Source organism: Hyaena hyaena, unplaced genomic scaffold, assembly GCF_003009895.1.
Source record: "Hyaena hyaena isolate Hyena2069 unplaced genomic scaffold, ASM300989v1 scaffold_25, whole genome shotgun sequence".
Taxonomy (NCBI): Eukaryota; Metazoa; Chordata; class Mammalia; order Carnivora; family Hyaenidae; genus Hyaena; species Hyaena hyaena.
The window spans coordinates 4,685,749-4,711,130 of NW_024080657.1; the positions used below are offsets into that span (position 1 = coordinate 4,685,749).

Genomic DNA, 25,382 nt, shown 5'->3' on the forward strand with positions numbered 1-25,382 from the left:
CTCAGTTGTTAAGCATCGGACTTTGGCTCAGGTCATGATCTCACAGTTCATGAGTTTGAGGCCCACTAGTGAGCTCGAGCTCTGCTTCTGGTAAAACACGAGCCCTGGGGGAGCCCCGCTTCTCTCTGCCCCCTCGCTCACTTGCACCCTTTCAATCTCTCAAAAAAAAAAAAAAAAAAGTTACAGGTTCCCAGCATCCCTTTTCTATATGACAAGTCAGACCAAAGACCTAACAATTCCCAAGTTGACAGATTGAGGGCAAGTCCTCGTTCATTCTAGTTCCCTGAGCACCACCCACTTGGAGAGCTGGGATCAGTTTAAAATACTTCCCTTCATCCACTGAACTAGATACAACAGCCAGTATCAGAGCACCCACTGCTCCTGGTCTTGCTGGCCCCCCTGGGGCTTTCTCCCTAGGGCTTCTCTGTTCTACTCAGAAGGATGGTCATTTTCCCATTGACCTGAACTTCCCTGAAAAGGGTTTTCTTGCTCCCGATTCTTGTGGCCAGGAGAGAGCTTTTCTAATGTGTGGAGGAAGAGTTGTGGCCTTTCCGTTAGAGTCTGCCTGTCCTCACAGGACATCCTTGGCTTTTTCGTGTTGACGATTTTTATTTTAATCAGGATGAACCTCCATTTACTGAGCAAGTGTCTTTTCTGTGTGTGGCGTCCCTAAGGCAGCTTCGTGGGCCTGAGGCACGTGTGTCTCCAGGGCTCCCGTGCTGCACTACCTTTGCCTTTCACTGCAAATGCCTTGATCTTTCTTCCTGGCGGAGAACATGACAGCTCTGAGTCCTGCAAATGCACAGATCAGTTTCATCTCCGTTTTCTCCGTACAGACCTGAGCTCATTAATCGACCCAGGAGGCCCCACAAAAGGCTGGGGGTGATGGGAGACCCTCACTGGAGACTGACTGTCTCGGCCTAGGGTGGGTAGTTGCCTCGCCACGCGTGCGGGCCACGTTCCTGTGGTGCGACAGCTTGGAGGCATGAGCTTCTGCCCACTGGGTTATGCATCGCCTGGGAAGCTTCTAAAAAATACCAGTGCCGGGTGCCTGGGTGGCTTAGTCGGTTAAGCGTCCGACTTTCACTTAGGTCATGATCTCGGCGGTTCGTGGATTCGAGCCCCGTGTTGGGCTCTGCTGACCGCTAGCTCAGAGCCTGGAGCCTGTCTTCGGATTCTGTCTCCCTCTCTCTCTGGCCCTCCCCTGCTCACACTGTCTCTCTCTCTCTCCTAGAAATAAATAAACATTAAAAAAAATCATCAAAACATCAAAACATAAACATCAAAAAAAAAAAAAATACCAGTGCCTAAAGCACCTAAGTATTTTTCAAAAGCTTCCCCAGGTGAACTGAGTGGAAAGTCAGGGTTGAGACCCACAAATGTGGGCAGAAGAAACCACAGAGGGCCACAAAGAGGGAAGTCCGTGGTACCAGAGGCAAAGACAAAAAGTGGACTGGCTCCCTGCAGGGGGAGTCCCCTCTCCTGGCTGGCTGGCACGCCAGGGACAAGCAGACTGCTCAAAGTGGCAGGCCTGGACTTCTCACCCAGTGCACACGTGCACACAGCGCTACCTGCAAGGTCAGCAGCTTTCTAAAGCCCCTGCAGAAAGAGTAGTCAGGGCGAGAACCCCTCTAAGAGGGGAAGACAGGAGCAGTTTCTGACTCCAGTTAAGGACAGTGCCATTAATAAGGTCTGTGGTGCCAAGCACACAAGACACCCTCCCCCCTCCCCCCCTCCCAGGGACATCCCCACCTGGAGGCTGGGGCCGCTTAAAAACTCACTTGTCTTGGGGGCGCCTGGGTGGCTCAGTCGGTTAAGCGTCTGACTTCGGCTCAGGTCATGATCTCACGGTTTGTGGGTTCGAGCCCCGTGTCGGGCTCTGTGCTGACAGCTCAGAGCCTGGAGCCTGCTTCAGATTCTTTGTCTCCCTCTCTCTCTCTGTGTCCCTCCCCTGCCCATGCTCTCTTGCTCCCTAAGATAACAAAAAACAAAACAAAACCTCCCTTGTCTTTAGGTTTGAGCCCATCCTCTCTCACCGTTTCTGTTTAGAAGGGGAGAACCACTATAAGCAGGATCTGGTTATCCCACCACACTAGCTCACGGAACAAAATAAGGTCCTACCTCCTCACCTCTGTTAAAGGGATCACGCCCCGTCTCCACTGGAGAATCCTCCTTGGGCCTTTCTCTGATGGTCGCCAGGGGACTCCTGCCCGGAGGCCACTGCCACCGCCCCCAGGAAGCTCAGCAACCCCAGGAGGCTGCTACTGCCACCTCCGTCCGCGGTTGTGTCCCAGGAAGCCCCTGCCCGAGTCTGTACTCACCCCGGGCTTCAGCTGCTTGGTTTTCAGGCCTCCCGCACCAGGCTGCTCTTGCTTCCAAGGACTTGCTTTACAGTCAACACAAAGCTGTTTTCCCAAGACTTCGTTGGCCTGGAGCCAACTCCAGGTCCTGGTGTCCACCCGGGGCCAGAATCACTGGCCGGCCTTGGTGTGTCTCTGCCCCAGGTGATTTTATACCTGAGCTCCCTTTTTCCTGTCACAGGCCCTCAGGGTCACCCCAACAAGATTCAAGTGCTCTGAATTTTAGAAACTGGCTTTTTTAATTTTTTTTAAAGATTTTTAAAAGTAATTTTTACCACCCAAGGTAGGGCTCGAACTCACAACCCCAAGATCAAGAGTTGCATGCTCCACCAACCTAGCCAGCCAGGTGCCCCAGAAATTAGGCTTGTAATCCTGTTCCTTTAAGGCTTCCAGGTCCTTAAGCAATATATTCGACAACCCCTCCTCAGCAAAAAGGAAAATGCTCTGCTTCTGAGCACTTCTCGTCATGGGCAGTGGGGAGGGAGGAAGGGACAAGAAAAGGACTTCCCAGGGCCCTCTCACAAGACACCTGATGACTGCCAAGTCTCACTCCTGTGCCTTTTGTCTATTTAGAGTAATTCTAAAAATCACAGTTCTGTCACACAGAAGCCAGTCCCGTGGACGCAGCAGCATGGAAAACAGACGAGAACTTTCCTGAAGCGGGCTGAGGCTAATGGCCTTGCTCATCCATCCAAGCTTAAGGTCCGGCTTGCCCACTGAATAAGTCAGCACACGTGAGATGTTCTTAGTTTTTCTGAAAGCTACCCCACAAAATAAAGTCAGCAGATGTGAAATATATTTACGTTTTTATTTAGTAACAATCAAAAGATCTGAAGTACCATTTCGGCCCAGTATCAAATTGTATAAGCAGTTTGGCCCTGCTCCCTCCCTTATCCAAATCCCCAGATACAAAATCTAGGAAATGTGCAATTTGCATCTTAGAAATAGCAGCATCCCCACAGGGGACCGCGTGAGGCCTGGAGACACAGCCCAGAGAAGGCAGCCCACTCGACCTCGGCACAGCCACTGTCCAAAGGCAATTTACGTCTTTCTGTTAAGAACACTCACCCTGGATAAAGAACTCCCGTTTGACCCAGGCCTGACCGACAGCGCACGCCCCCCTGGGCCGGTCTCACACCTGGCCACCGCAGGGAGGGGATCCTCTGGTACAGTTCAGTGTAGTTGCAGTTTGCCGCTGGCCAGACAGGGCACTTGTCTCTTAGCACCAAGATGGTCACGTCTTTGAGCCGTCTCTCTGGGAGACAGGAGGCGCGCTAAAGCCGACTGCTCACCAGCCATTCCCAGGGCCTCCCGTTGCTCCGAAGACAAGGTAAACGGGTGGTAGAAAACCAGGAGCCCGCGCCCTCAGGCAGGACCCTGCAGCTCTGGCAACCTCCCTGACTTCCGCAAACACTGTGCTCAGTTAACTTCCGGTGGACAGCGGCCGGCAGGGGAGAGGGGAAGGTTGGCGTGTTTTCTTCGTACTAACAATTATGGCACGGGCAGGTTTTCCCGACACAGCTGAGCGACATGGTGGCCCCCGAGTGCCGCAGGAACGCCACTGCACGGGCCACCCTTTCTCCCCTGGCCCGAGGGCCATGCTGGGCCCATGCTGAGGGCGGCCCGGCGCCCCCTCCAGCCAGCTCCTCTTGGCCTGGGACTCCCACCCTGCCAGCACTTAAAGCAAACTGCAAGAATGACGCCACTATGTGGGCAGGAACCAAGGGTGAGTGACAGTCTTTCCCTTTCACCACAAATGAGAGAACAGCTACCACGCGGGTAGATTCTTACCCTCCACCCATGCATCTACTCTGGGGTTTGACTCCTCGGAAAGACCATGCACTTGTAGCTTTCTATATTCAGGGACTCCATACAGCCTTTACTCTGGACAGTTCGCCTTCGGCTCCAGCCGAATACTTCTTCCAAATACTTTCAAGTCACCCCTTTATCGTGCAAAGAACAGCAGTCACAAAGCATTAGCCAGGAAAAGCTATTCGTCAACATTCCAGTGCTCGGGGTGCACACACAGCAGGGCCGGGCTCCAGAGGAGCCCTAGCGGCAGGCAGACGCTCAGACCCCTTCCAGTACCCTGGCTTGCCACCTGCCCCAGCTGACAGCAGGAGAGAAGACGGCCACCCCTGTCCCCCCCCCCCCCAAGGGCCTTGCTCGCCATGCGTACCCCTCCCTCTGGCTCCAGCCTGAACAGCCACAAGAGCCAGGCTCTGGGGGCTGCGGAAGCCTTGGGGCTGGCGACAGCAAAGCAGTAGCCGTATGCCCTTTGTGGATCCTGGCGGTCCTGCAAACCAAAGACAGCATTTTTCAAAATCAAGGCAGCAGGTGCTCGCTCCCACCCTTGTCCATAGGGCGACCAGGGCCTGCCCGGTCTGTGCCAGGCATCGGGTTTCTGCCCCTGCTCCAGACTTCGGCAGTTAGAATGGTTGCTTCCTGCTGGATCCAGGCTGTCCGGTCTCCAGGCTGGTGAAGGACTAGGACCCCGTTGAAAGAAGAGGCCAGGTTAGCGGCCTCAGTCTTCACAAGTGCGCTCAGCACTGAAGAACAGACAAGCAGACTCTGGATGCCCCCCTGGGGCCCTCTACTTCACACCCCCGCATGCACGTGCCGGGTGGTTCTGAGAACTGCCTTCCCAGGACGAGCCGGTGCCAGGAACGCAACACAGACTGAGGCCGGGACACACTCAAACCGAGGCCTTGCCATTCCGTGTGGGACAGGGCTGGGTGGCACCCATGATCGTCACCTCTGCCCAGGCACTTGGCCCAAATCAAAACCCATCACTTTGCTGAGAAGTTGCCTTGTCTCCTCAGCCCTGCTGTCGCACAGCCTGGCTGTTCTAAGTGGCCAGAGAAACAGCATGACAGTCACCTCGATCGAAGCCAGGCTTGGGGAGTGGTCCATTTAGAAGAAAGCCCGGGCTCCCCACTCCCTGCTTTCTCAGGTGCCAGGCGCTCCCCAAGCCGCGTGGAGACGTCCCCCAAGGTGAGGCCAGGAAGGCCGGGTGGGCCTGTGCTCCTCAGCAAGGGCAGCAAGTTGGGAGGCCGGGGGTCGGGGCTCCAGGCGGGAGCGAGCAGAGCCCAGCCCTGTTTGCGTCCTGACCCGGGCTGCTGCCGGCTCTGCCCTGGAGTTAGCAGTGTGGACCCTAGCCCGTCTACGGGATCTGTTTTCTCCAGCTGACAACTGAGCCTTGTACTTACAGGAGATAAAGGGAAGTTTAAACTTAATACAAAAGGTGGGTCAGATCAATAACCTACCCCGAGTAAACTCTGAGCAAGGAAAGGGGGGAGGGTGAGAAAAAGCCCAAATTCCAAGTTTGGTTTGGCTGGTTCTCTTCCCCTACAAAGTGCCTTTACCCACTTGGGCTGTGATGTTTAAACTGACCAGACTGCTCCCATCCAAGGATCTCGGCGCCAGAAGAGAACAGGCGGGCACGAGGCCACAGGGCCCGACACGGGGCAGCACAGGCAGGCCGCCGGGGAGGGGGCGCGGACAAGGCAAGCACCCGGCAGAAAGGCTGATGCCCACCCCCATGGCAGCTGGCCTGGCACAGATGTCCCAGAGCCAGAGGGGAGAGACAGGTAACACAGGGCCTGTGCAGGACAAGAGTGACATCTCAGCCTGGAGGACATGCAGAAACGTCCTGGTGGGTCAGCCTGCCATGGTCAGCTGGGACGTCGGGGTCTGTACAGCACTCTGCCCAGCTCCTGCACCTGTCCTTCCCGCAAGCAGGGCGCAGGGCCTCAGGTCCCCCATGCTTTGGTCACCTGCACACCTGCTAGTCACTTGGCCAAGCCAGGAGCTCCAAGTCACACGGTGCTACCAAACGCCGAAGGCCAACCGGCCATCCAGTGCTCTTTCTGGAACCCTTGGCTCTGGAAAATGGGAACACTCCTCTCAAATCAAAGAGCTCCTTAATAGTCGAGAATTAAAATAAGTAAAATACGTAAGGTGGGGGCACCAGGGTGGCTCAGTCGGTTAAGCCTCTGACTTCGGCTCAGGTCATAATCTCATGATTTGTGGGTTTGAGCCCCGCGTCCGGCTCTGTGCTGACAGCTCAGAGCCTGGAGCCTGCTTCAGATTCTGTCTCTCTCTCTGTCCCTGTCACACTTGTATTCTGTTTCTCTCTCAAAAAATAAACACTAAAAAAAATTTTTTTAAATATGCCAAGTATATATATCATAAATCCAGATTTCTCTGATCACAATGATCTAATTTCACCTATTAAAACTGGATCTACAACCCCATGTAAAAAATATAATAAACCAAACGTGCAAGACGAGCAACAAGAAACACCGAAAGATTTTACTAGCTCTGACAAGCCCAGGTGCGTAGGGAGAAGAAAGACGCGTCACCTTATGAAACCCTGTCCCGCTTCTCAGCCCTGCAGCCCACAGGCTGCCTTCCTACTGGAGGCGACATCACAGACGCCCTCAGGTGGTGTGCAAAACCGCAGTGATTTGTCTCACAGCAGGACAGGGGGCCGACAGCTGCAGTGCCACGTCCCCATGCACGGGGTGCAGTTCCGATTCCGGGCCAGCACATTTCCGCGAGCCGGGCTGGCGGTGTTCCCCGAGCGCCCAAAGTCGTGTGCACCTGTTGCGACGTCCCATGGGGCGTCTCTCGCCTTCACCTTTCATGGTCTGAGGCTCCAACCCCACTATCCACTCTGGTCCAAGAGCACAGGGAGGAGGAGGGGCCGTCCGGCCTGCGGGGCTCCTTACCTGGGCGGTCCTGTCGTGCGCGGGGAGGCCCCGCCGCGGGGAGAGCAAGCATCTGTGAGGAAACCATGCCCAGGCGGCAGCACGGTAGCGTTCCCACCTTTCAAAGACAGGCTGGTGCCGAGGCTGGGTCCCTATGTCCTGCACCAACTTGTCTACCATGTAATTCATTTTCTGCTCTGCTGTTTGAGTTGTAAATGAAATACGAACACACATTAAATAACCAAGAAAACCCTCTAAAGACACACCCCTCCAGCCAGTACGTGCAGGACCCTGGGAGCAAGGCCTGCAGGGTGGCATCTCACACTCTCTCGTGGCTTCCGGCTGGGCCACCCCAGCTGCACCAGGGGTCCCAGCGCTGCCTTCAACACAGGCTACTTTCCCCAGCACCCACATGCCACTAGGTTCCTCAAGTGCACACCTCAGATGTACATCTTCTGAGTAAAGTATAAAGTGAGTATTCGTCCTGTATCTATATGTATATATAAATTAATCTGCAGGTACATAAACACTAAAGGGAAAATCCCAGCTGTCTGTTCTCTGAAGGAAGAAGCACTCACCACTCTTGGCAATTCTGCAAACAGGCCTTTGGGGCTAAAGAGCTCGGCACTCAAATGGAAAGGATACAAACGGGGTGGGGGGGGTGGGGGACAAAACTTGCCAAGTACTCACATGTTAACAACTAAGAGGTGGTCCCTACAGCGCCCGGAGAGGAAAGGAAGACACTTTAGAAGAACAGGGGTCAAGGGCTTTTGGTTTGCAAAGAAAGCCCCTCTCCCGGAAGGCAGAGGTGCCACTACCATCTTCACCATCTCCTTGGAGCCAAGCCAGCATGGTGCCCTACCCAGTTCAGTTCCCGGGCGGGGCTGGGGAGAAGGATGGCACCTCACCCACCACCAGGATTTCTTGCCCAAAGGCCCTGCCGCTCACCCAGCCTGGGCCCGGGAGGAGCATGCTCCTGAGGTCTTGGTGCTTTGGGAAGCAGGTGGTCCCCAGAAGGTGAGAAGCGCATGTGACCGGACGTCTGTCTGCCTCACCCTCCATCCGCTGCTCTCCGAGCAGCCAGTCTTGGGGAAATAAGGATTTACCATGTAGTACAGCTTTGTAAGCAAGTTTCCCAGTGTTTCAAAAGCACCTTTTCCTGTGATTTTCTCAAAAAACAAAAACAAAAACAAATGGATAGGAAGATTAGGCTAAAGTAGACAGAGATCTTGTTTCCAAGTTTGGAGCAGAAATGCCGAGCTTGAAGCACATCGTCATGAGGACCCATCCAGCAATGTCGGGCACCCAGCCAGGCCCTTGGCGTGGGGGCCACGAGTACTCTGGGCGTCCTGCCAGGAGCCCCCACGTCCAGGCCCACCTCAGCTCTGAGAACTCCCGAGCCCCCGGATCCCGTCAGCTCTCACCCTCACTACTGGCCGAGTGCAAGTCTTCCTTCCCAAACCAAAGGCAGCCTTGAAGCAAGTGTGGGTCAAGGGCTCTAAAAACCACAGCGGCCAAAGCTACCTGCCGGGGCCGCGCCCTTCCACTTTCAGCCCCACTTTTCTCAATTTCCCTCTGCTCAACACATTCAGATTAAAAACAAAAACAAAACCGTGGGCACAGAGGTCAGTACGTCAGGCTTGACAACAGATGTTTCTCTAGTTGATCTGATAACTGAAAAGTTCTGCTCCATGCTTCCGACGCCCTTGAGAAAGGAGAAGGGCCGTAAGGACTTACGACCGGGACGCGCGCACCATCACACACGGGGTCCCTGTTCAAACTGCAGGGACCGGCGCTTCTGCCCGGATCGTCATCCCGCAGGGTGACGCAAGCCCGGCGTGACGGCAGAGACCTCTTCAAAGGCCCTGCCCTCGTGGAGGAGTGCCCAGTTGCACCTCTGAGTGTGTGCGTGCCCCCTGCCCACCGCCGAGGGGACGCATGGCCCCAGGGATCTCCAGAGAACAGACACGGGGCATGTGCAGAGATGATGTAGATGACAACGTACTGCTTGCTAACCAAAGTTTCTATGTAATGAAAGTGTTTACAATCTGACGTTTTATTAAATGTGTATAGGCGGATTTATGTTAAAAACTTGATTCGTGTCTATGAATATGAAATCTGAACTATTTTATCCACTGGAAGGCAAAGGAAAGGTCCTACACTGTGGGAGGAAGAACTGACAAGGACCCTGCTCTCCCCGTTGGCTCGCTCGGTGGCGGCGGGCCCTGGGCTGGCGGCGAGGCCTCCAGAAGCTCTCGTGCGTGCCCTGTGGCGGGCATGGATCAGCATGTGGCAGCGGAGAGTCGGGTTGGGCCCTTTCACGTGGCAGGCGGCATCCCAGACTGGCCAGTCCTTCAGTGTAATCAGTTCAAATTCAGTCTGTCTCTGAGGAGAAAACACATGCCTGTCAGCCGTCACTTGTACAGCCCCCAAGGCAGCCTGATCCACGCTGTGCCGGGTGCTACCGCTGGCGGCAGGGACCTCTTCCCACCGTGAGCAATGCCCTCCTGCCAGCCTCCCCCCCACCCCGCCCCGACACTTTCTTGGTTTCCACAGCCTCCTGTGAAGACCTAAGTTTCATCACTTCCTGGCCATACTGTGATAAGGCCTCTACAGAGACAAATGAAAAAAGGTGGGGAAGGAACGGAGAGGCTGGGGACACAGGGGTCAGGACCCAGTATCAACAACATGACTTGTCTGTAGCTACACAACTATCTTCAATAAAATCATCTCAAGCTTTCTTTCAAGTACTAATACCAGAGATATGATCCAGAGAAACTGAGGAACAAAATGGAGGCTTTTGATTGCACAAGGGGGAAGATGACTTTCATTACTTCAAATTAGAAAGAACAACAGAAATAACAAATTACAGGGCATTCATCATTAAAAAAAAATTGAAAGAAGCATTTCACATCTCTAAGGACAATTAAAGCCCCTCTTCTGCTCGCCAGCGTGAGCTGAATTTTGTCAACAGCCCCACTGCTCTCTCCTATGCAGGGCTGGTGGCTCTGCTGGACTCAAGACGGTGCTTTGACCTATTCTCCGACTGCTAAGAAATGTCTAGAAAAGCTGGCACCCTCATAGGTTAGCTGTGGTCCCACCCCCTGCACAGGTTGAGAGAAACGTGAAACAAAATGAAAAACCAACTCTCCACCCTGTGTCAGATTCTCATCATGTGCCGATGGCTCCTGCCGCCAGGTGCCCGGGAAGCAGCCCCGGCTGCGGGACAGCCACAGAGACAGCAGACGTCCCCTCCCCAGGAGGACGGCCCGCACTCCCGGGGCAGGGGCGGTGGGGGGCCCTCCTTACCCAGCTCCAGTCCAGCCTGGGGACTTGGCGCGTCAGAGGGCTCCAAGCTGGCCCCAGGGGCGCCAGGCTCCCACGACTCACTGTTCTCCGACACCTCCGAGTACGCGTCACCCGTCCCTCTGTGAACCACTGCGGGCTCGCCGGCGCCCTGGTCCTCGCCGCCGGTGTCCGCCGCGGCGCGGGTCTCCTCGCCCATCTTCTCAGCGAACCACTGCTTGACCTGCTGGGAGCTCATGTGGGTCTTGTCGCACAGGCTCTGCAGGTCCCGCTCCAACAGCGTCTGGTGCCTCAGGTAGTAGTCCTGCAGCAGCTCCCGGCTGCCGGGGGCGACGACCAGCAGCCCCGGGGGGAAGTTGCCCCGCTTGTAGTCCTCGTACCACTTGAGCTGGCCGTTCTTCAGGGCGTACCTGCTGTCCCCGAACCAGCGCACCACCTCGGGCCGCGGCAGCCCCGTCTGCGCCATGATGGAGTCGTAGTCCTGGTTGCTGGGCCACCGCGTCTGCACGAAGAGCTGCCGCAGCAGGTGCCGCTGCTGGGCCGTCTTCTTGCAGCTCGCCTTGCCCGGGGGCTGCTCGGCCAGCTCCCCCGGCCCGGGCCCACCATCCCCGGGCTCGCAGGCGCCCAGCCCCGGGAGCTCGCCCTTGCCGTTGGCTTCAGTGACTCGCAGGTTCTTGAGGTTGATTTTGATGGGGCTGACCTTGCGCTCGGCCAGCGTGTGGCCGCCGGCCCCTTCTGGGGAGCCGTCTCCACCGGGGACCCTCAGGTCACAGGCCTCATCCTCGTCCTCGGCAGCCGCCGCCTCCTCTGGAGTGGCGCCCTCATCGGCCCTCTTGGTGTCCTCGGCACTCACTTTCTTGCGTCTCTCCGAGAACCAGCTGTCAATCTCCCTCCGGGTCATCTTGGTTTCAGTCCGCAGGCGGTCCAGCTCCTCGTCGGGAGGAAGGGGGTTTTGTGCAAAACTGCTCTCCAGGGCTCTGAGCTGCTCGGGGGCTCGCTCCTTGTACCTGGTCGGCGTGAAGTCGGGGGTCTGGTGCCAGGCCTGCCGTCTGGCGGAAGGTGGGGCGGCCAGGGTGGCTGCCGGCGGGATGCAGGGCCCCTCAGGGGCCTTGGCCACTGGGGTGAAGGGCACGTCTGGCCCGGGGTCAAGGACGACAGGGCCCTGGTCGCCGGGCAACACGGGCCTGGAGCCCTTCAGGTTCCGGCAGTGGTACCTGCGGTCGCTGAACCACTTGCGCACCTCTCGGGTACTGAGGCCCGTCACTTTGGTCAGATGCTCCACCTCGCTCTGGCCTGGGAACTGATTCCGACAGAAGCTTCCTTTCAGAGCCGACAGCTGCTCGTGAGACTTCTTGTTTTTGTAGATGCTGGCGTCGAGGAAGGCTTGGGAGGTGATGCTGGGGCACGCCGTGAGCAGCGACTGCGCCGCGTTCACCACCTTCACGGCCGACGTCGTGCTGGAGCACACCGTGTTGATGGGTGCCACGGCGGGCGGCTTGGGGACGGACGTGACCGCCGGCGGCAGGGACGCGCCAGGCGCCTGCAGCCCGTTGGCCATCAGCGGCTGAGTGACCAGCAGGCCGCCCGCCGTGCCCTCCGGCTGCCCCACCACGTGGCCCGGGAGGGCGGCCTGGATGAGGTGCTGGACGCCGCCAGCGTTGGCAACCAGGGGCGTGTTGAGGACGGTGATGGTGGGCTGGGGCACGGACTGAATGACTGTATTGAACATCTTCTTCCGGGCGTCCTCAATCTCCTCAGGGGACCAGCTGATGCCCTGCTTCAGCCTCTGGGCCGTGAACCAGATCTTGAGCTGCTCCTCCGGATACTTGGTGACCACAGTCAGATAGCAGAGCTCGGCTTTGGTTGGGTAGGGGAACTTGTGGAACGAGTTCTTCAGAAAGCTGTTGGAGTCCATGGCCGCGTTGTAGGTGGGGATGCTGCTCAGGGGGATCATCACCTTGGGGAGTGACTTGGATGTGGGCGGTGGCGGCTGGTGGTGGTGGTGCTGGGCGCGCCCAGGGGGCGGCTGCTGCAGGGGGAGGAACTGGGCGAGGCCGGCCGGCAGCACCGGCACCGCTCCCATCGGGGGCCCGTTGGCCGCGTGCGGCCCTTTTGCCGAGCTTGTGGCCGGCTGACCGACTGGGACCGCCCCGTCGACAAGGGAACGGTCCCCCTCCTTCGCCTCGGTCTCCCCGGCCGACGGGTTTGGTAAGGCTGCGTCCCCGACAGGCTGACTGGGGATGTTCTCCTTGAGCGTGTGAATTTTTTTGGCTTCAGCTTTGCCTTTCATTATCTTCATGATTGGGGTTTTGGTAATGATGATTTCAGCCTGTCCGTCAGCCCCTTCAGCGCTGGGCTCACTCGAGATGTCAGGAGTGCAGGTGCTCTCGGGGACACTCTGCTCCACGACCACATGATTGTCTGGCTTGGCCACATTCCACACAAAGCTGGCTTCCCCCGAGTGACACTTGGCATTGTGCAGAGAGAGCCCCTCAGGAGTTTTTGCCAGAAAACTGCATTCAGTGCATATAAAAGTTGGGTCCTTGTTAAAGTCTGTGTGCTCTGAGTTCATATGTCCCACAAACTGGGTTATGTCCTGGGATCTGAAGTCACAGTATCTGCAGGAATAGGAATAGCCATCCAAAGTGCTTCGGTGCCCGTTGGCCAGCGTGGCGCCCTCGGTACTGCTGGGCGTTTGGGTCACCTCCCTGCTACCGCCGGCGGGCACGTCGGGGGGCGGCTCCTGCTGGGGCCCCTCGGGCAAGGCCTCAGCGGGCTGGGCCTCCGCACCGGCCTCCTGCAGCACCACCGCCTTCACCGGGATCATGCACGGGGTGGTGGACTTCCTCTTGCTGGCCATGGCGACCACCGCTCTGGCTGATCAGCGGGGCAGAGCTCGTCCCGTCCAGGGCCTCACTGTGCAAGCTCCAGCTGCTCCATGAGGGCCAAAGAAATGGCTTCCGATGGCAGCTTTTTCAGTTGTTTGCAGAACACAAGTTTTTCCTACCAAACCTGAGGAGGAAGAGAAAATGGTGATTACGATCTCTCGGGCGTGGGCCGTGCACTTCTCAGATGCCCACACATTGCTGCTCCCATCGCCAGGGCCTTTCCACAGGAAGGTCACCAGCAGTGTGAATGTGAAGCCCCCCCAAACACTAACAAAATCGTGCCCTTAAGAACACCCTGGGGATGTTCCAGTACCATCTGACAGACTTAAGCCATGCATTTCGTTTTGTATTTCCCTCTGTGTTGTTGTATTAAGTTACGCAGATTCAAAAGCCAAACAACAACAAAATAATCCTCTTTCGGATGTCCAAATTAATTCTGACCGTGTCAGAGTGAGAACAAAACATCCTAGTGTAATTCTTGTTTAAATGTTTGGGCCAACAAGGGTTTTTCTTTTCACAGCCTTCCCACATACGACAACAAGACACCACCTCTGCCTCCCCCAAGCCGGGCCCAGAGGCCAAGTCAGCCACGGCGTGCAAAGTGGGTGCAGGGCTGCGGCTGCCACAGGAGCCGGGCCTCCCTCTGCAGCCTTTCCCTGCCTGCTGCCCCATCACACCCGGTCCAGGCCACGGAACACAGAGCACCTCCTGGCTACCGGCCATACCCCGGACTGCGGCCCCTCCGCCGAAGCCAAAGGTCGGATGTCAGGGGAGCCACGGACCCACTGTGCGGTGCAGGAGCTCGGACTGTGGCATCACCTTGGGTGTACACACTATATGTGACCCAGCATCGTGCTTACTTACCTTTCTATTTCCTTTGGTGCCTTTATTGTTCTTTAAAAGAAAAAAACTTTAACATCTTTGATCCATTTGGAATTTGTTTCAGGGGCACCTGGGTGGCTCAATCCATTAAGCATCTTACTCTTGGTTTCGGCTCAGGTCATGATCTCACGGTTTGTGAGTTCAAGTCCTACAGCGGGCTTCAGGCTGACAGTGCAAAGCCTGCTTGAGATCCTCTCTCCCCACCCCCCTCTGCCCCTCTCCTGCTCACTCTGTCTCTAAATAAATAAACTTAAAAAAATTTTTTTAATGAAATTTGTTTCAAATGTTAGGATGACTGATTTACATGTAAAATTATTATAATTGTTTCATCAGATGCCATGAGAAAAGTGTTTCTGGGACCCCTATTATTAACATAATAGCAACATAATCATCATTACCTTTCTTTTAGCAAACTGTAATACTGGTGACTAAAATAACAGTAATTCTAATTCCAAAATCACCTTATCATCAGTATTTGGATTTAATATGAAAATGTAAAGTGACAAAATATCTCTACTCAAGTTGTGGTAGGCACCCCTCCCCAAAGAGAGAGAAAAAGAGAAGACTTCAAGGTCACCTACATAGGCGCCTAGGTACCTACATTCCCCATAACCTCGTAAACTGAGACAACTTAATCAGACTGCATGTTTATGTGTGCTACCATATATGGGAGACAAAGAAAAAAAGAAAACGTATAAAAAACTATGCCGTGTGATGTGGGCCGCTCAGTTCTTTGGGTACGAACCCAACTGAGCGGTGTTGGCACGAATAAAGTTACTTCCTGGAAAGAAAAGCCTCCGTGTCATGACTCTCTGTGCGAGAATCCTGCAACAAAGTTCTTAAATACAGCAAACTATTTTTCTGTAAGTCTAACCCTGATGATCATGATGATAAAAAATAATTCCTTTTAAAAAAACAGTTGGGCAGGATAAGAATAAGCACACCAGACCTAGCCACTTGCTACCACTTCCCCCACAGATCGGAAATATTATGCACATATCTTGTAAATTAAATTTTTAGTTGCTACCTAGGTAAAATATCTTAAAATTGACATTTAAGATAAAATATCAGTATTAAATAAAATGGATAAAACTACAACTACCTGTAACGCTGTATACCCTTCCACCTAGCCCAAATGTCTTACACATATTTTAGCTAGACAAGACACATACTTAGGTTTCTTTTTTTTTTTTTTTTTTTTCTCATTTATTTTTAGAGAGACAGAGACAGCACAAGTGGGGGAAGGAAGAGAGAGAGAGAATCCCAAGCAGGCTCCACACTGTCAGCACAGAGCCTGAGGCAGGGCTCAAACCCACAAACCACAAGATCATGACCTGAGCCAAAATCAAGAGTCGGACACTCAACCAACTGAGCCACCCAGGTGCCCTGTGTTTTTTTTAATTGAAGATTTCATCATCAACATTTTCATTAAACTTCATAATGATATTATTTAATAGTTGCCTAATAACATCCCACTATGAACTTAATCACACTCCTCTTGCTACTGGACAGGCTTCCAGTGTCCCACTGTCACAGGTGACAGTGAAATGACCTCTGGGCATAGACAGGATATATTTCCTCTATCAAATTATTTCCCGAGGCTAAAGGCACAGAAATGGGTTTACCAGCTCAACAAGTATCAACATTTCTAAGACCCTCTATTACTGGCAAACACTGTGAGGCAAGTACTTTACAATTCCAAATCAGGAAAACTAAGAATAATGCAATTCTGTACCCAGTGAGCAAATCAGATTTCCTAAGATGTACTGGGGACATCAAATAGAATATCTCAAAGTGCCAGTGACATGAGAAAAAAAACAGGTGAATTGGACTCCATCAAAATTAAAAACGGTTGTGCTTTGGGCTGCCAGCAAGAAAGTGAAAAAGACAACTCACAGAAGGGGAGAATTTATTTGCAAATCACAGATCTGATAAGGGGCTTGTATCCAGCATATATGGACTCATATATACAACTCAACAATAAAAAGGCAAATAACCCTATTAAAATTTGGTAAAGGATTTGAACAGACCCTTTCTCCAAAGAAGATCTACAAATGGCCAATAAGCATTAAAAAGTGCTCAACATCATTAGTCTTCAGGGAAATGAAAATCTGAAACCACAAGGAGGTACCACTTCACATCCACCGGGATAGCTGTAATCACAGTGACACATAACAGCACATACGGTGGGGATGTGGGAAATCAGAGCCTTTGTACACTGCTGCTAGAATGTAAAATGGCCCAGCCACTTTGTAGATCAGTTGGAAGTTCTTCAACTTCAAGTTAAATACCAATACTTCTTACCAGAAGACCCAGTAATTCTAGTGCTGGGTACACGCATGGAAATAAAAATATGTTCACACAAACACTTGTACACAGACACTCATGGCATCAACATCGTAATAGCCAAAAGGTAGAACAACCTCAATGTGTATCAACAGACGGATGAATAAACAACATTTGGCATGTCTATGTAATTGGCTTATTATTATGCTGTAAAAAGGAGCAAAGTACCATTAAGATGCCCCCAACATAGAAAGAAACGTGGCAACTGCAAGTAGGAAGCTCCAAAATGCCACGTGTTATACGACCACATCTGTAGGAAATGCCCCAAAGAGGTAAATCCAAAGTGACAGAAAGTAGACTGGTGGTTGCCAAGGGTTGAGGGGAGAATGGGGAGCGACTGCTAATGGGTACAAGGTTTCTTCTGGGGGAATGAAATGTCCTAAGAACATGAAATGTTCTTAGATAGTTGTGATGATTGCAAAAACATGTGAGTATGTTGGGAACCACTAAAAGGACATCAAACCCAAGAGAAGTGGAGGACAGAAAGCTCTAGCACTCAGTTCTGTAGAAGAGGGACATCATCATCATTCCCCTTCTGAGGTCCCATTACAGGTGACGTCATTTATCTGTGACACTTCCGGATTTACCTTGGTCCTCTTTTCTGCCCTGGGTAAAGATGAACAGCAGTGGTCGTGAACACAAGGCTGGAGAGGAGAGAGGGAAGAGAATGCACACCCAGCAGCGAAGAGCAGTGCCGGGGCAGACGGAGGGATCACGTGCTCCCCTGAAGGCAGCAGCCAGCAGAAGTCAGGGGCAGGAAAGTGCACAGCTCTGTCTACAGGGTGCAGACCCCCAGGCCCAGCGCCATCTTCACTGAGGAAGAGTTAAATTATGTTCTTGGTAATTTAGGCTGGGAAGTGAACAACATAAAGATGGATTTGGTCTGGGGAAAAATTCCCATGTCATTGGAAAGTAAGTCTCAAAGTAGCCCCAAACTGTCATTCAAGTCAATGATCAAGGAGAGTAGTAACGATTCTAAGTGGGTCAGTGATCGGCGCTGAAGGCAACTGCAAGGTAGCAGTCACAGGGGTACGGTGGCCACACCTGCCAAAGTGTAGAGTGCTCAGTACTGCACGTGTACATGCACCGCCTCGGTTCTCTCCCACGACAAACCCTGGAGCAACTACTATCATTCCCATTTTACAGACAAAGGAGTTTTAAAGGCAAGACAGAGAAGACAGTAACCACCTGAAGGGCACGCAGCTAGGAAGCAGCAGAGACAGCACAGGACCCCAGGCAGTCTGGCTCCAGAGCCGGCAACTTAACCATTCCACACCCAGAGCTCTCTGAGTAACCACAACACTGCTGGGGTAAGGGTTGCAGGACTTTCAAAAATGCTGTTTCCCCTCAATATTTATTAGGAAAGAATTTTAAACATACAACGAAGCGGAAGGAGTTTACAGTGAACACACATGGACTCACTAAGTGGATGCTTACGATGGGGCTGCTTTTAGCAACACCACCCCTTTAGATAAGTTTGGTTTGCTTACTTGTCATGCCTTTTTAACAGGGCATCCAATAAGGGAGGTACTTAAAGGGTAAAGCCCCAATTATCTAAAAAACCATTCATCCACAAGACACTCCTGGACCAGCTCTGACAAATGAGGCCCTAATTACCACGTGGAATTCCTAAATCAAGCCCTGAATGACATGGGTGGATATAAATGCTGCCAAAGAGCCAGAGACAACGTCTAGGTGGCAGCTGCATGTTTATCATTCTTCGTAGGCTCTTTTCTATACTCTGTCTTGAAAACTCATCTTGTAATTTTTGTTTAATGAAGAAATAAGAAAAGCATATAACCTTAAAAAATCTTTGGGGCACCTGGGTGGCTCAGTTGGGCATCCGACTTTGGCTCAGGTCATGATCTCACGGTTTCTGGGATCGAGTCCCGTGTCGGGCTCTGTGCAGACAGCTCAGAGCCTGGAGCCTGCCTCGGATTCTGTGTGTCCCTCTCTCTGCCCCTCCCCCACTTGTGCTCTGTCTCTCGCTGTATCTCAAAAATAAATAAATATAAAAACATTTTTTAAATTTAATATTTATTTTGAGAGAGAGAGCAAGTGAGCAGGTGGGGAGGGAGAGAGGAGTGAGCGAGTGCACGCATGAGCGGAGGAGAGGCACAGAGAGAGGGAAAGGGAGGATCTCAAGCAGGCTCCACACTGTCAGCAGAGCCTGATGCGGGGCTCGAACTCATGTATCGTGAGATCTTGACCTGAACAGAAATCAAGAGTCAGACGCTTAACTCACTGAGCCACTCATGCGCCCCTAGCATATAACTTTTTGAAAAGTCTGTCTTTGGGAATTGAGAGTCACGCAATTCGCTGAATTAGCAAAGTTGCAGCTATTAATCGCTATGTTTCAACACTACAAAATATCCATGTGGGGCTTGAAAACAATGTTTATAGATCAAATTCTTACAGTGCTTAACTTTACATATGGATAAGAACTTTTTTTTTTTTTTTTTTTTTTAATTCTGAGGAAGGAACTGGAAGGACAAAGAGCTCAAAGGGAGGAGTCACACATTTCAAAAGGTGACTCTCAACAGACTCCTGAGTCTGGCTGCGGCCCTCCTAAACACATGGCCCACGATTTATCAGTACGAACAGGAACCATGGGAGCCGCTGGCAGAGTAAGAGAGACAGAACTCCAGGGAAGTTTGTAACAGCGCTTCAGGTTCTGACAGATCAAGCAGACAACCACACCGGAGGCGAAGAACGAGACTTCTAGAATGAGGCTGGTTTGACAGATAAGGGTAGAGTCGAATATTTTACAGCAATCACCTTCATGTTTTGGGGGTCACGGTACTTTATCGATGCTGCGTGACGAGGCAGGGCTCCTCAAGCCCCTCCCTTTCTTCAGTGTCTGGTAGGGAAACTGTGGATGTTGGGGGTTCTTGGTGCATGGGCCCCCGGAGGTCACCTGCCACACCGAGGACCAGGCTGTCTCCTGTGACTGTGACAGTGATACCTACCCTTCCAACTTCACATTCTCTTAAAAATGGCCACAAAACTGATTTCAAAGGCAGTCATGTGGTATAACAGACCCTCTGTACACCTCAACTTCATCCAAAACACAAACTTGCAGGTAGCACTCTTTCTTTAAAAAAATGTTAGCTATAGGAATTTACATTGAAATGTATCTTTTTTACTTCCTCTTTCAAATTATGCTCTTTATGTAGAAACCTGTCTCTCAGAAACAATGAAGTAAAAATCCTCCCCATTCACCCGAAAGATTGCCCATGTTAACAATCTAGTGTCCGTTTTTACAAATATGTTTTCTAGGCATAGATTATTATTAACTTCTTAAAAAAAACAAAATATGGAGTTGTGTTTTTACACTTCATTCTGTTCCTCATTGTCTTCCTATGACAATGGGAAGAGTGGCAGAATCCGCAGTTTAGATCACTTTTTAATTTTTTAATATTTTTGAGAGGCAGAGCATGATCAGGGGAGGGGTAGAGAGAGAGGGGGAAACAGAATACAGAGCAGGCTCCAGGCTCCAAGCTGTCAGCACAGAGCCGGATGTGGGGCTCAAACCCACGAGCTGTGAGATCATGACCTGAGCCAAAGTTGGGACACTTAACTGACTGAGCCACCCAGGCGTCCTAGCTCACTCTTAAATGACGTTCTAATTTATGGATGCATCATAATTATTTAAGCAATCCAGCTGTTAACAGACATCTGCATTTCTCTAATTTTTAAAGCTATTACAGGCAATGGCTCTGCTGTCTGTCCCTGCATATATTTTTGTGCTTTTGAGAATTTCTGAAATTCTGACTTTCTTACAAGAATTTCTTGGGGTGCCTGGGTGACTCAGTCAGTTAAGCATCTGACTTCGGCTCAGCCTGGAACCTCCTTCAGATTCTGTGTCTCCCCCTCTCTGCCCCTCCCATGTTCATGCTTTGTCTCTGTCAAAAATAAATGAAAGCGTTAAAAAAAAAAAAAAAAGAATTCCTTACTAGTAAAATATTGTTAGTAAAATACAAAGGTGCCCTCCAAATAGATACTGATTTTCACTGTCGCTACCAGAGAACGAGAGTGCCCTCATTATCACTGCATATGGTTACTATTTCTAGTCTTTGCTAATTTGACATATAAAAAACTGGTCACTATTATTTTAACTTGTACTTCTTTATAGGCATGGCTGAAGAGCTTTTCACAAATCATTGACATTTTGTAATAAATTCTATTTTGTCCATTTTTCTATGGGATTTTGAGAGCCCTCCATATATATTTTTTTATTCCAGCGTGCGGTTTTAGTTTCAGGGGTTCAAATTAGTGATTAAACAACCCCATATAGTACTCAGCGCCCATCATGACTGACAAGTGTACTCTTACTCCCTCTACCAGTTCCCCCTCCCACCATCCACCTGCCCCTTTGTTCTCTGCAAGAAGTCCATTTTTTGGTTTGTCTTTTTTCCCCTTCTTTGTTTTATTTCTTAAATTCTACATATGAGTGAAATAATATGTGTCTTTCTCTGGCAGACTTATTTTGCTTAGCATTAGAGAGAGTCCTCCATGTATTAAGGAAATTGGCTTATAATCTGTCATAAATGAAGCTGTGATTTATGCCAAGATTTCAAGGTGTCTTAAATATTAGGAAATTTCTTTAAAAATTAATTTCATTAATTAAAGGAGAAGAAACAAAACAGCATTTAATAAGATTATACTTATTACGTAGCACAAGCCAGGGGAGAGGGGGAGAGGGGCAGAGGGGGAGAGAGACAGAGAGAGAGAAAGAGAGAGGGAGGGAGAGAGAGGGGGAGAGGTGGAGAGAGAGAGGGGAGAGGGGGGAGGGGGGAGAGAGGGGGGGAGAGAGAGACAGAGAGAGAGAGAATGAATCCTAAGCCAGCTCCACACTCAGCAAGAAGCCCAATACAAATTCAATCCCACAACCCTAGGATCATGACCTGAGCCAAAATCAAGAGTCAGGCGCTCAACTGACTGAGCCACCCAGGTGCCCCCTCTCAATTTTTTATTGTGGTAAAAATCACATACTATAAAATTTACCTTCTTAACTACTTTGAAGTGTCTAGCACAGTAAACTATATGCACATTCTCGTGTAATCTATCTCCAGAACTCTCTTCATCTTGCAAAACTGAAACTGTATACCCAGTGAACAACAATGGGTCCCCCTCTCCCCCTCCCTAACCCCTGGAAACCACCATTCTACTTGCTGCTTCTAGGAGTCCAACAACTTTAGATACCTCATAAAAGGAGAAGCATGCAGTATTTGTCTTTGTGTGACTGGCCTCTTCCACTTGGGATAATGTCCCCAAAGCTCATCCATGTTATACTATGTAACAGGATTTCCTTCCTTTTTAAGGATGAATAACAGTCCATTGTACATATATACCACATTTGCTTTACCCACTCATCTGTTGAAGAATATTTAGGATGTTTCCATGTTTGGCCCATTGTAAATAATGCTGCTATGAACAAAGGTGTACAAATATCCCTGTAAGCCCCTGCTTTGGATACTTTTGGGTATACACCCTGAAGTAGGCTTGCTGGACATATAATAATTCTATTTTTGATTTTCTAAGAACCTTCATAATATTTTCCACAGCAGCTACACCATTTCACATTCCCACCAACAATGAATTCTCCACATCCTCACCAACACTTGTTATTTTCTGTTGGGTTTTTTTTTTTTAATGTTAGCCACCCTAACAGGTATGAGGTGATACCTCATTTGGTTTGATTTGAATTTCCCTAACAATTAGTGATGCTGAACATCTTTTCATATACTTGTTGGTCATTTGTATAGTTTCTTTGGAGAAATGTCTCTTCGAGTTCTTTGTTCATTTTTCAATCAGGTTATTTGTTGTTGTGTTATAGGATTTCTTTACATATTCAAGACACTAATCCTTATCAGATAAACATGGTTAGCAAGTATTTCCTCCTATTCCATAGGTCACCTTTTCAGTCTGCTGATTGTTTCCTCTGAGGTGCAGAAATTTTTAAGTTTGATATCGTTCCATTTGTCTGTTTTTGCTTTTATTGCTTGTGTTTTTCATGTCATATCCAAGAAATCATTACCAAATCAACATCATGAAGCTTTTCCCCTATATTTTCTTCTTGAAGTCTTATAGTTTCAGCTTTATGTTTAGGTCTTTAATCTATTTTGAGTTAATTTGAGGTAATGGTCCAACTTCATTCTTTGGCATGTGGAGATCCAGTGTTTCCTGTTCCATTTGTTGAAGGGACTATCTCCATTGTGTAACCTTGGCACACCTGCTGGAAATCATTTAACTACACATGCAAGAGTTTATTTCTGGGCTGTCTATTATTCTGTTCCATTGGTCTATGTCCATCATTATGGCCAGTACCATACCGTTTTGCGTATTATAGCTTTGTAATATATTTTGAAATTAGGATTTCTTAGGCCTCCAGCCTTGCTTTCCTTTCTCAAGATTGTTTTGGCTATTCAGGGTCCTTTGAAATTCCATATAAATTTCAGGATTTCCCCCCTATTTATGCAAAAAAATGCCATTAGGATTTTAATAAAAATTGCACTGAATCTGTAGATTGGTTTGGGTAGTAAGGACATTTCAGCAATATTAAGTCTTTTAATCCATGAACATAAGATGTCTTTCTATTTGTGTCTTCTTTAATCTGTTTTGACGCTGTTTTTAGTGTTTGTTGTACAAGTCTTTTGACTTTTTAATTATTTTGTTCTTTTGAGGCTACTGTAAATGAGACTATTTTCCTATTTAGATTTTTCACTCTTAGTATATAGAAACAGAACTGATTTTTGTGTGTTGATTTTGTGTCCTGCAACTTTGCTGAATTCTTTTGTTCTGACAGTTATTTCTGTGGAAACTCTAGGGTTTTCTACATACATAATCATATCATCTGTGAAGAGAGATGATTTGACACCTTCCTTTCCAAACTGGATGCCTTTTATTTATTTTTCTTGACTAAGTGCTCTGTTAAGATTTCCAGGAATATGCTGAAATAGAAGTGGTGTGAGTGGGCATCCTTGACTGGCTCCTGATCTTAAAGGAAAGTTTTCAGTTCTTCACCATTAAGCATAATGTTAGCTGTGGGCTTTTCATATATGGCCTTTATTATGTTGAGGTAATTACCTTCCATTCTAGTTTTTGGAGTGTTATCAGGAAAGATGTCTAATCTTATCAAGCACTCTTTCTGCATCGATTGAGATGCTCATAGGGTTTTGGTCCCTCAGTCTGTTACTGTGGTATATTACATTGATTTTCATATGTAGTACATTCCTTGGATTCCAGGAATAAACCTGCTTGGTTATGGTAAATAATCCTTTTAATGTGGTATTGAACTTGATTTACTAGTATTTTGTTGAGCACTTTTGTATCAATAGTCATCAGAGAGATGGCCAGTAGCTTTCTTGTTACACTTTTGTTTCAGTATCAGGGTAATGCTTACCTCAAAGTGAGTTTGGAAGTGTTTCCTTCTTTTCAATTTCTGGAAGAGTTTGAGAAGGTCTGGTGTTATTTTTTAAATGTTTGGTAGAAATCTCCAGTGAAGCTCTCTGGTCCTGGGTTTCTTTGTGGTGAGCTTTCTGATTACGGATTCGTCTCCTTACAAGTTATAAGTCTGGTCAGATTTTTAATATTTCCTCATGATTTGGTCTTGGTAGGTTGTATGTTTCTAGGAATGTATCCATTCTTTCTAGGTTATCCAATGTGTTGGCGTATAATTTTTCCTAATAGTCCCCAATGATCCTTTTTATTTTTGTGGCATCAGTTGTACTGTCTTCTCTTTCATCTCTGATTTTTGTCATCGGGTCTCCTCTCTTTTTTTCTTACTCTAAGGGTGTGCCAACGTTTTTTTGATCTTTAAAAAAAAAAAAAAACCAACTCTGTTTCATTCATTTTTTTTCTATTCTGTATTTTTGCTTTAATCTTTATTGTTCCCTTCCTTCTGCTAACTTCGGGATTAGTTTGTTCTTTTTTTAGTTCCTTGAGGTATAGAGTTGAATTGCTGATTTGAGATCTTCCCTTTTTTTAGTGTAGGCATTTGCCACTATAAATGACCCTCTTAGGACTGCTTTTGCTGCATCCATGAGTTTTGGTATATTTGTGTTCTCATTTGTTTCAAGATAGTTTCCAATTTCCCTTGTGATTTCTTCAACCCATTAGTTGTTCAAGAGTGTGTTGTTTAGTTTCTGAAACACATTTGTGTATTTTCCAGTTTTCTTTTTGCTAGTGATTTTTTCATTTCATTTCATCTCATTCCCAACCACATTTCATTGTGGTTAGAAAAGGCACTTGGTATAATTTCAATCTTTTAAGATTTGTTAGGGCTTTGTTGTCTGTCCTAATGTATGATCCATCCCAGAGAATGTTCCAGGTGCGCTTGCGAAGAAGGCACACACATATTCTGCTGTTGTTGAGTGTTCTGTATACGTCTCACAGGTCCAAATGGTCTATAGTGTTATTTAGGTCTAAACTCTCATTCTTGAAAAGATTTAGGAAATGAAGGAAAAAAGAGGCAAATGTCCTGAAATAAATTTCTACTAGAAACCACAACAAACATTATACCTACGAGTGAAACACTCAATTCAGGAACAAGAACTATCATTATTTAACATTGTAATGGGACCCTAGACTATACAATGAGACAAACAGCTGTTATTTGCACACAAGGGGACTGTCTAGTGAGAAAATCTCCTGAAAAACCGTTATAACTGATAAAAGGATAAGATAAAACTGGATAAGAGGATGAGATAGGGACGCCTGGGTGGCTCAGTCGGTTAAGTGGTTAAGTGTCAGACTGTTGATTTTGGCTCACATCACGATCTCATGGTCATGAGATCGAGCCCCACACTGGATTCTGTGCTGACAGTGCAGAGCCTGCTTGGGATTCTCTCTCTCCTCTCCTCCTCTGCTTAGGCTATCTCTCTCAA

General features: G+C 49.4%; 1 protein-coding gene across 2 annotated transcripts in view; it reads right to left on the reverse strand.

Annotated features, from left to right (window-relative positions):
- Positions 1–6,653: 6,653 nt before the first annotated feature.
- Positions 6,654–25,382, reverse strand: part of ZHX3 (zinc fingers and homeoboxes 3) — a 102,488-nt gene continuing 83,759 nt past the window's right edge. For both annotated transcript variants that reach the window (XM_039227160.1, XM_039227159.1), the window contains exons 3-4: positions 10,382–13,390; positions 6,654–9,457 (exon numbers count right to left, since the gene is read on the reverse strand). In XM_039227160.1, coding sequence (XP_039083091.1) covers positions 9,447–9,457; positions 10,382–13,238 — 2,868 coding nt within the window. In that variant the 5' untranslated portion in view covers positions 13,239–13,390 and the 3' untranslated portion in view covers positions 6,654–9,446. The remainder of the gene's footprint in view (positions 9,458–10,381; positions 13,391–25,382) is intronic.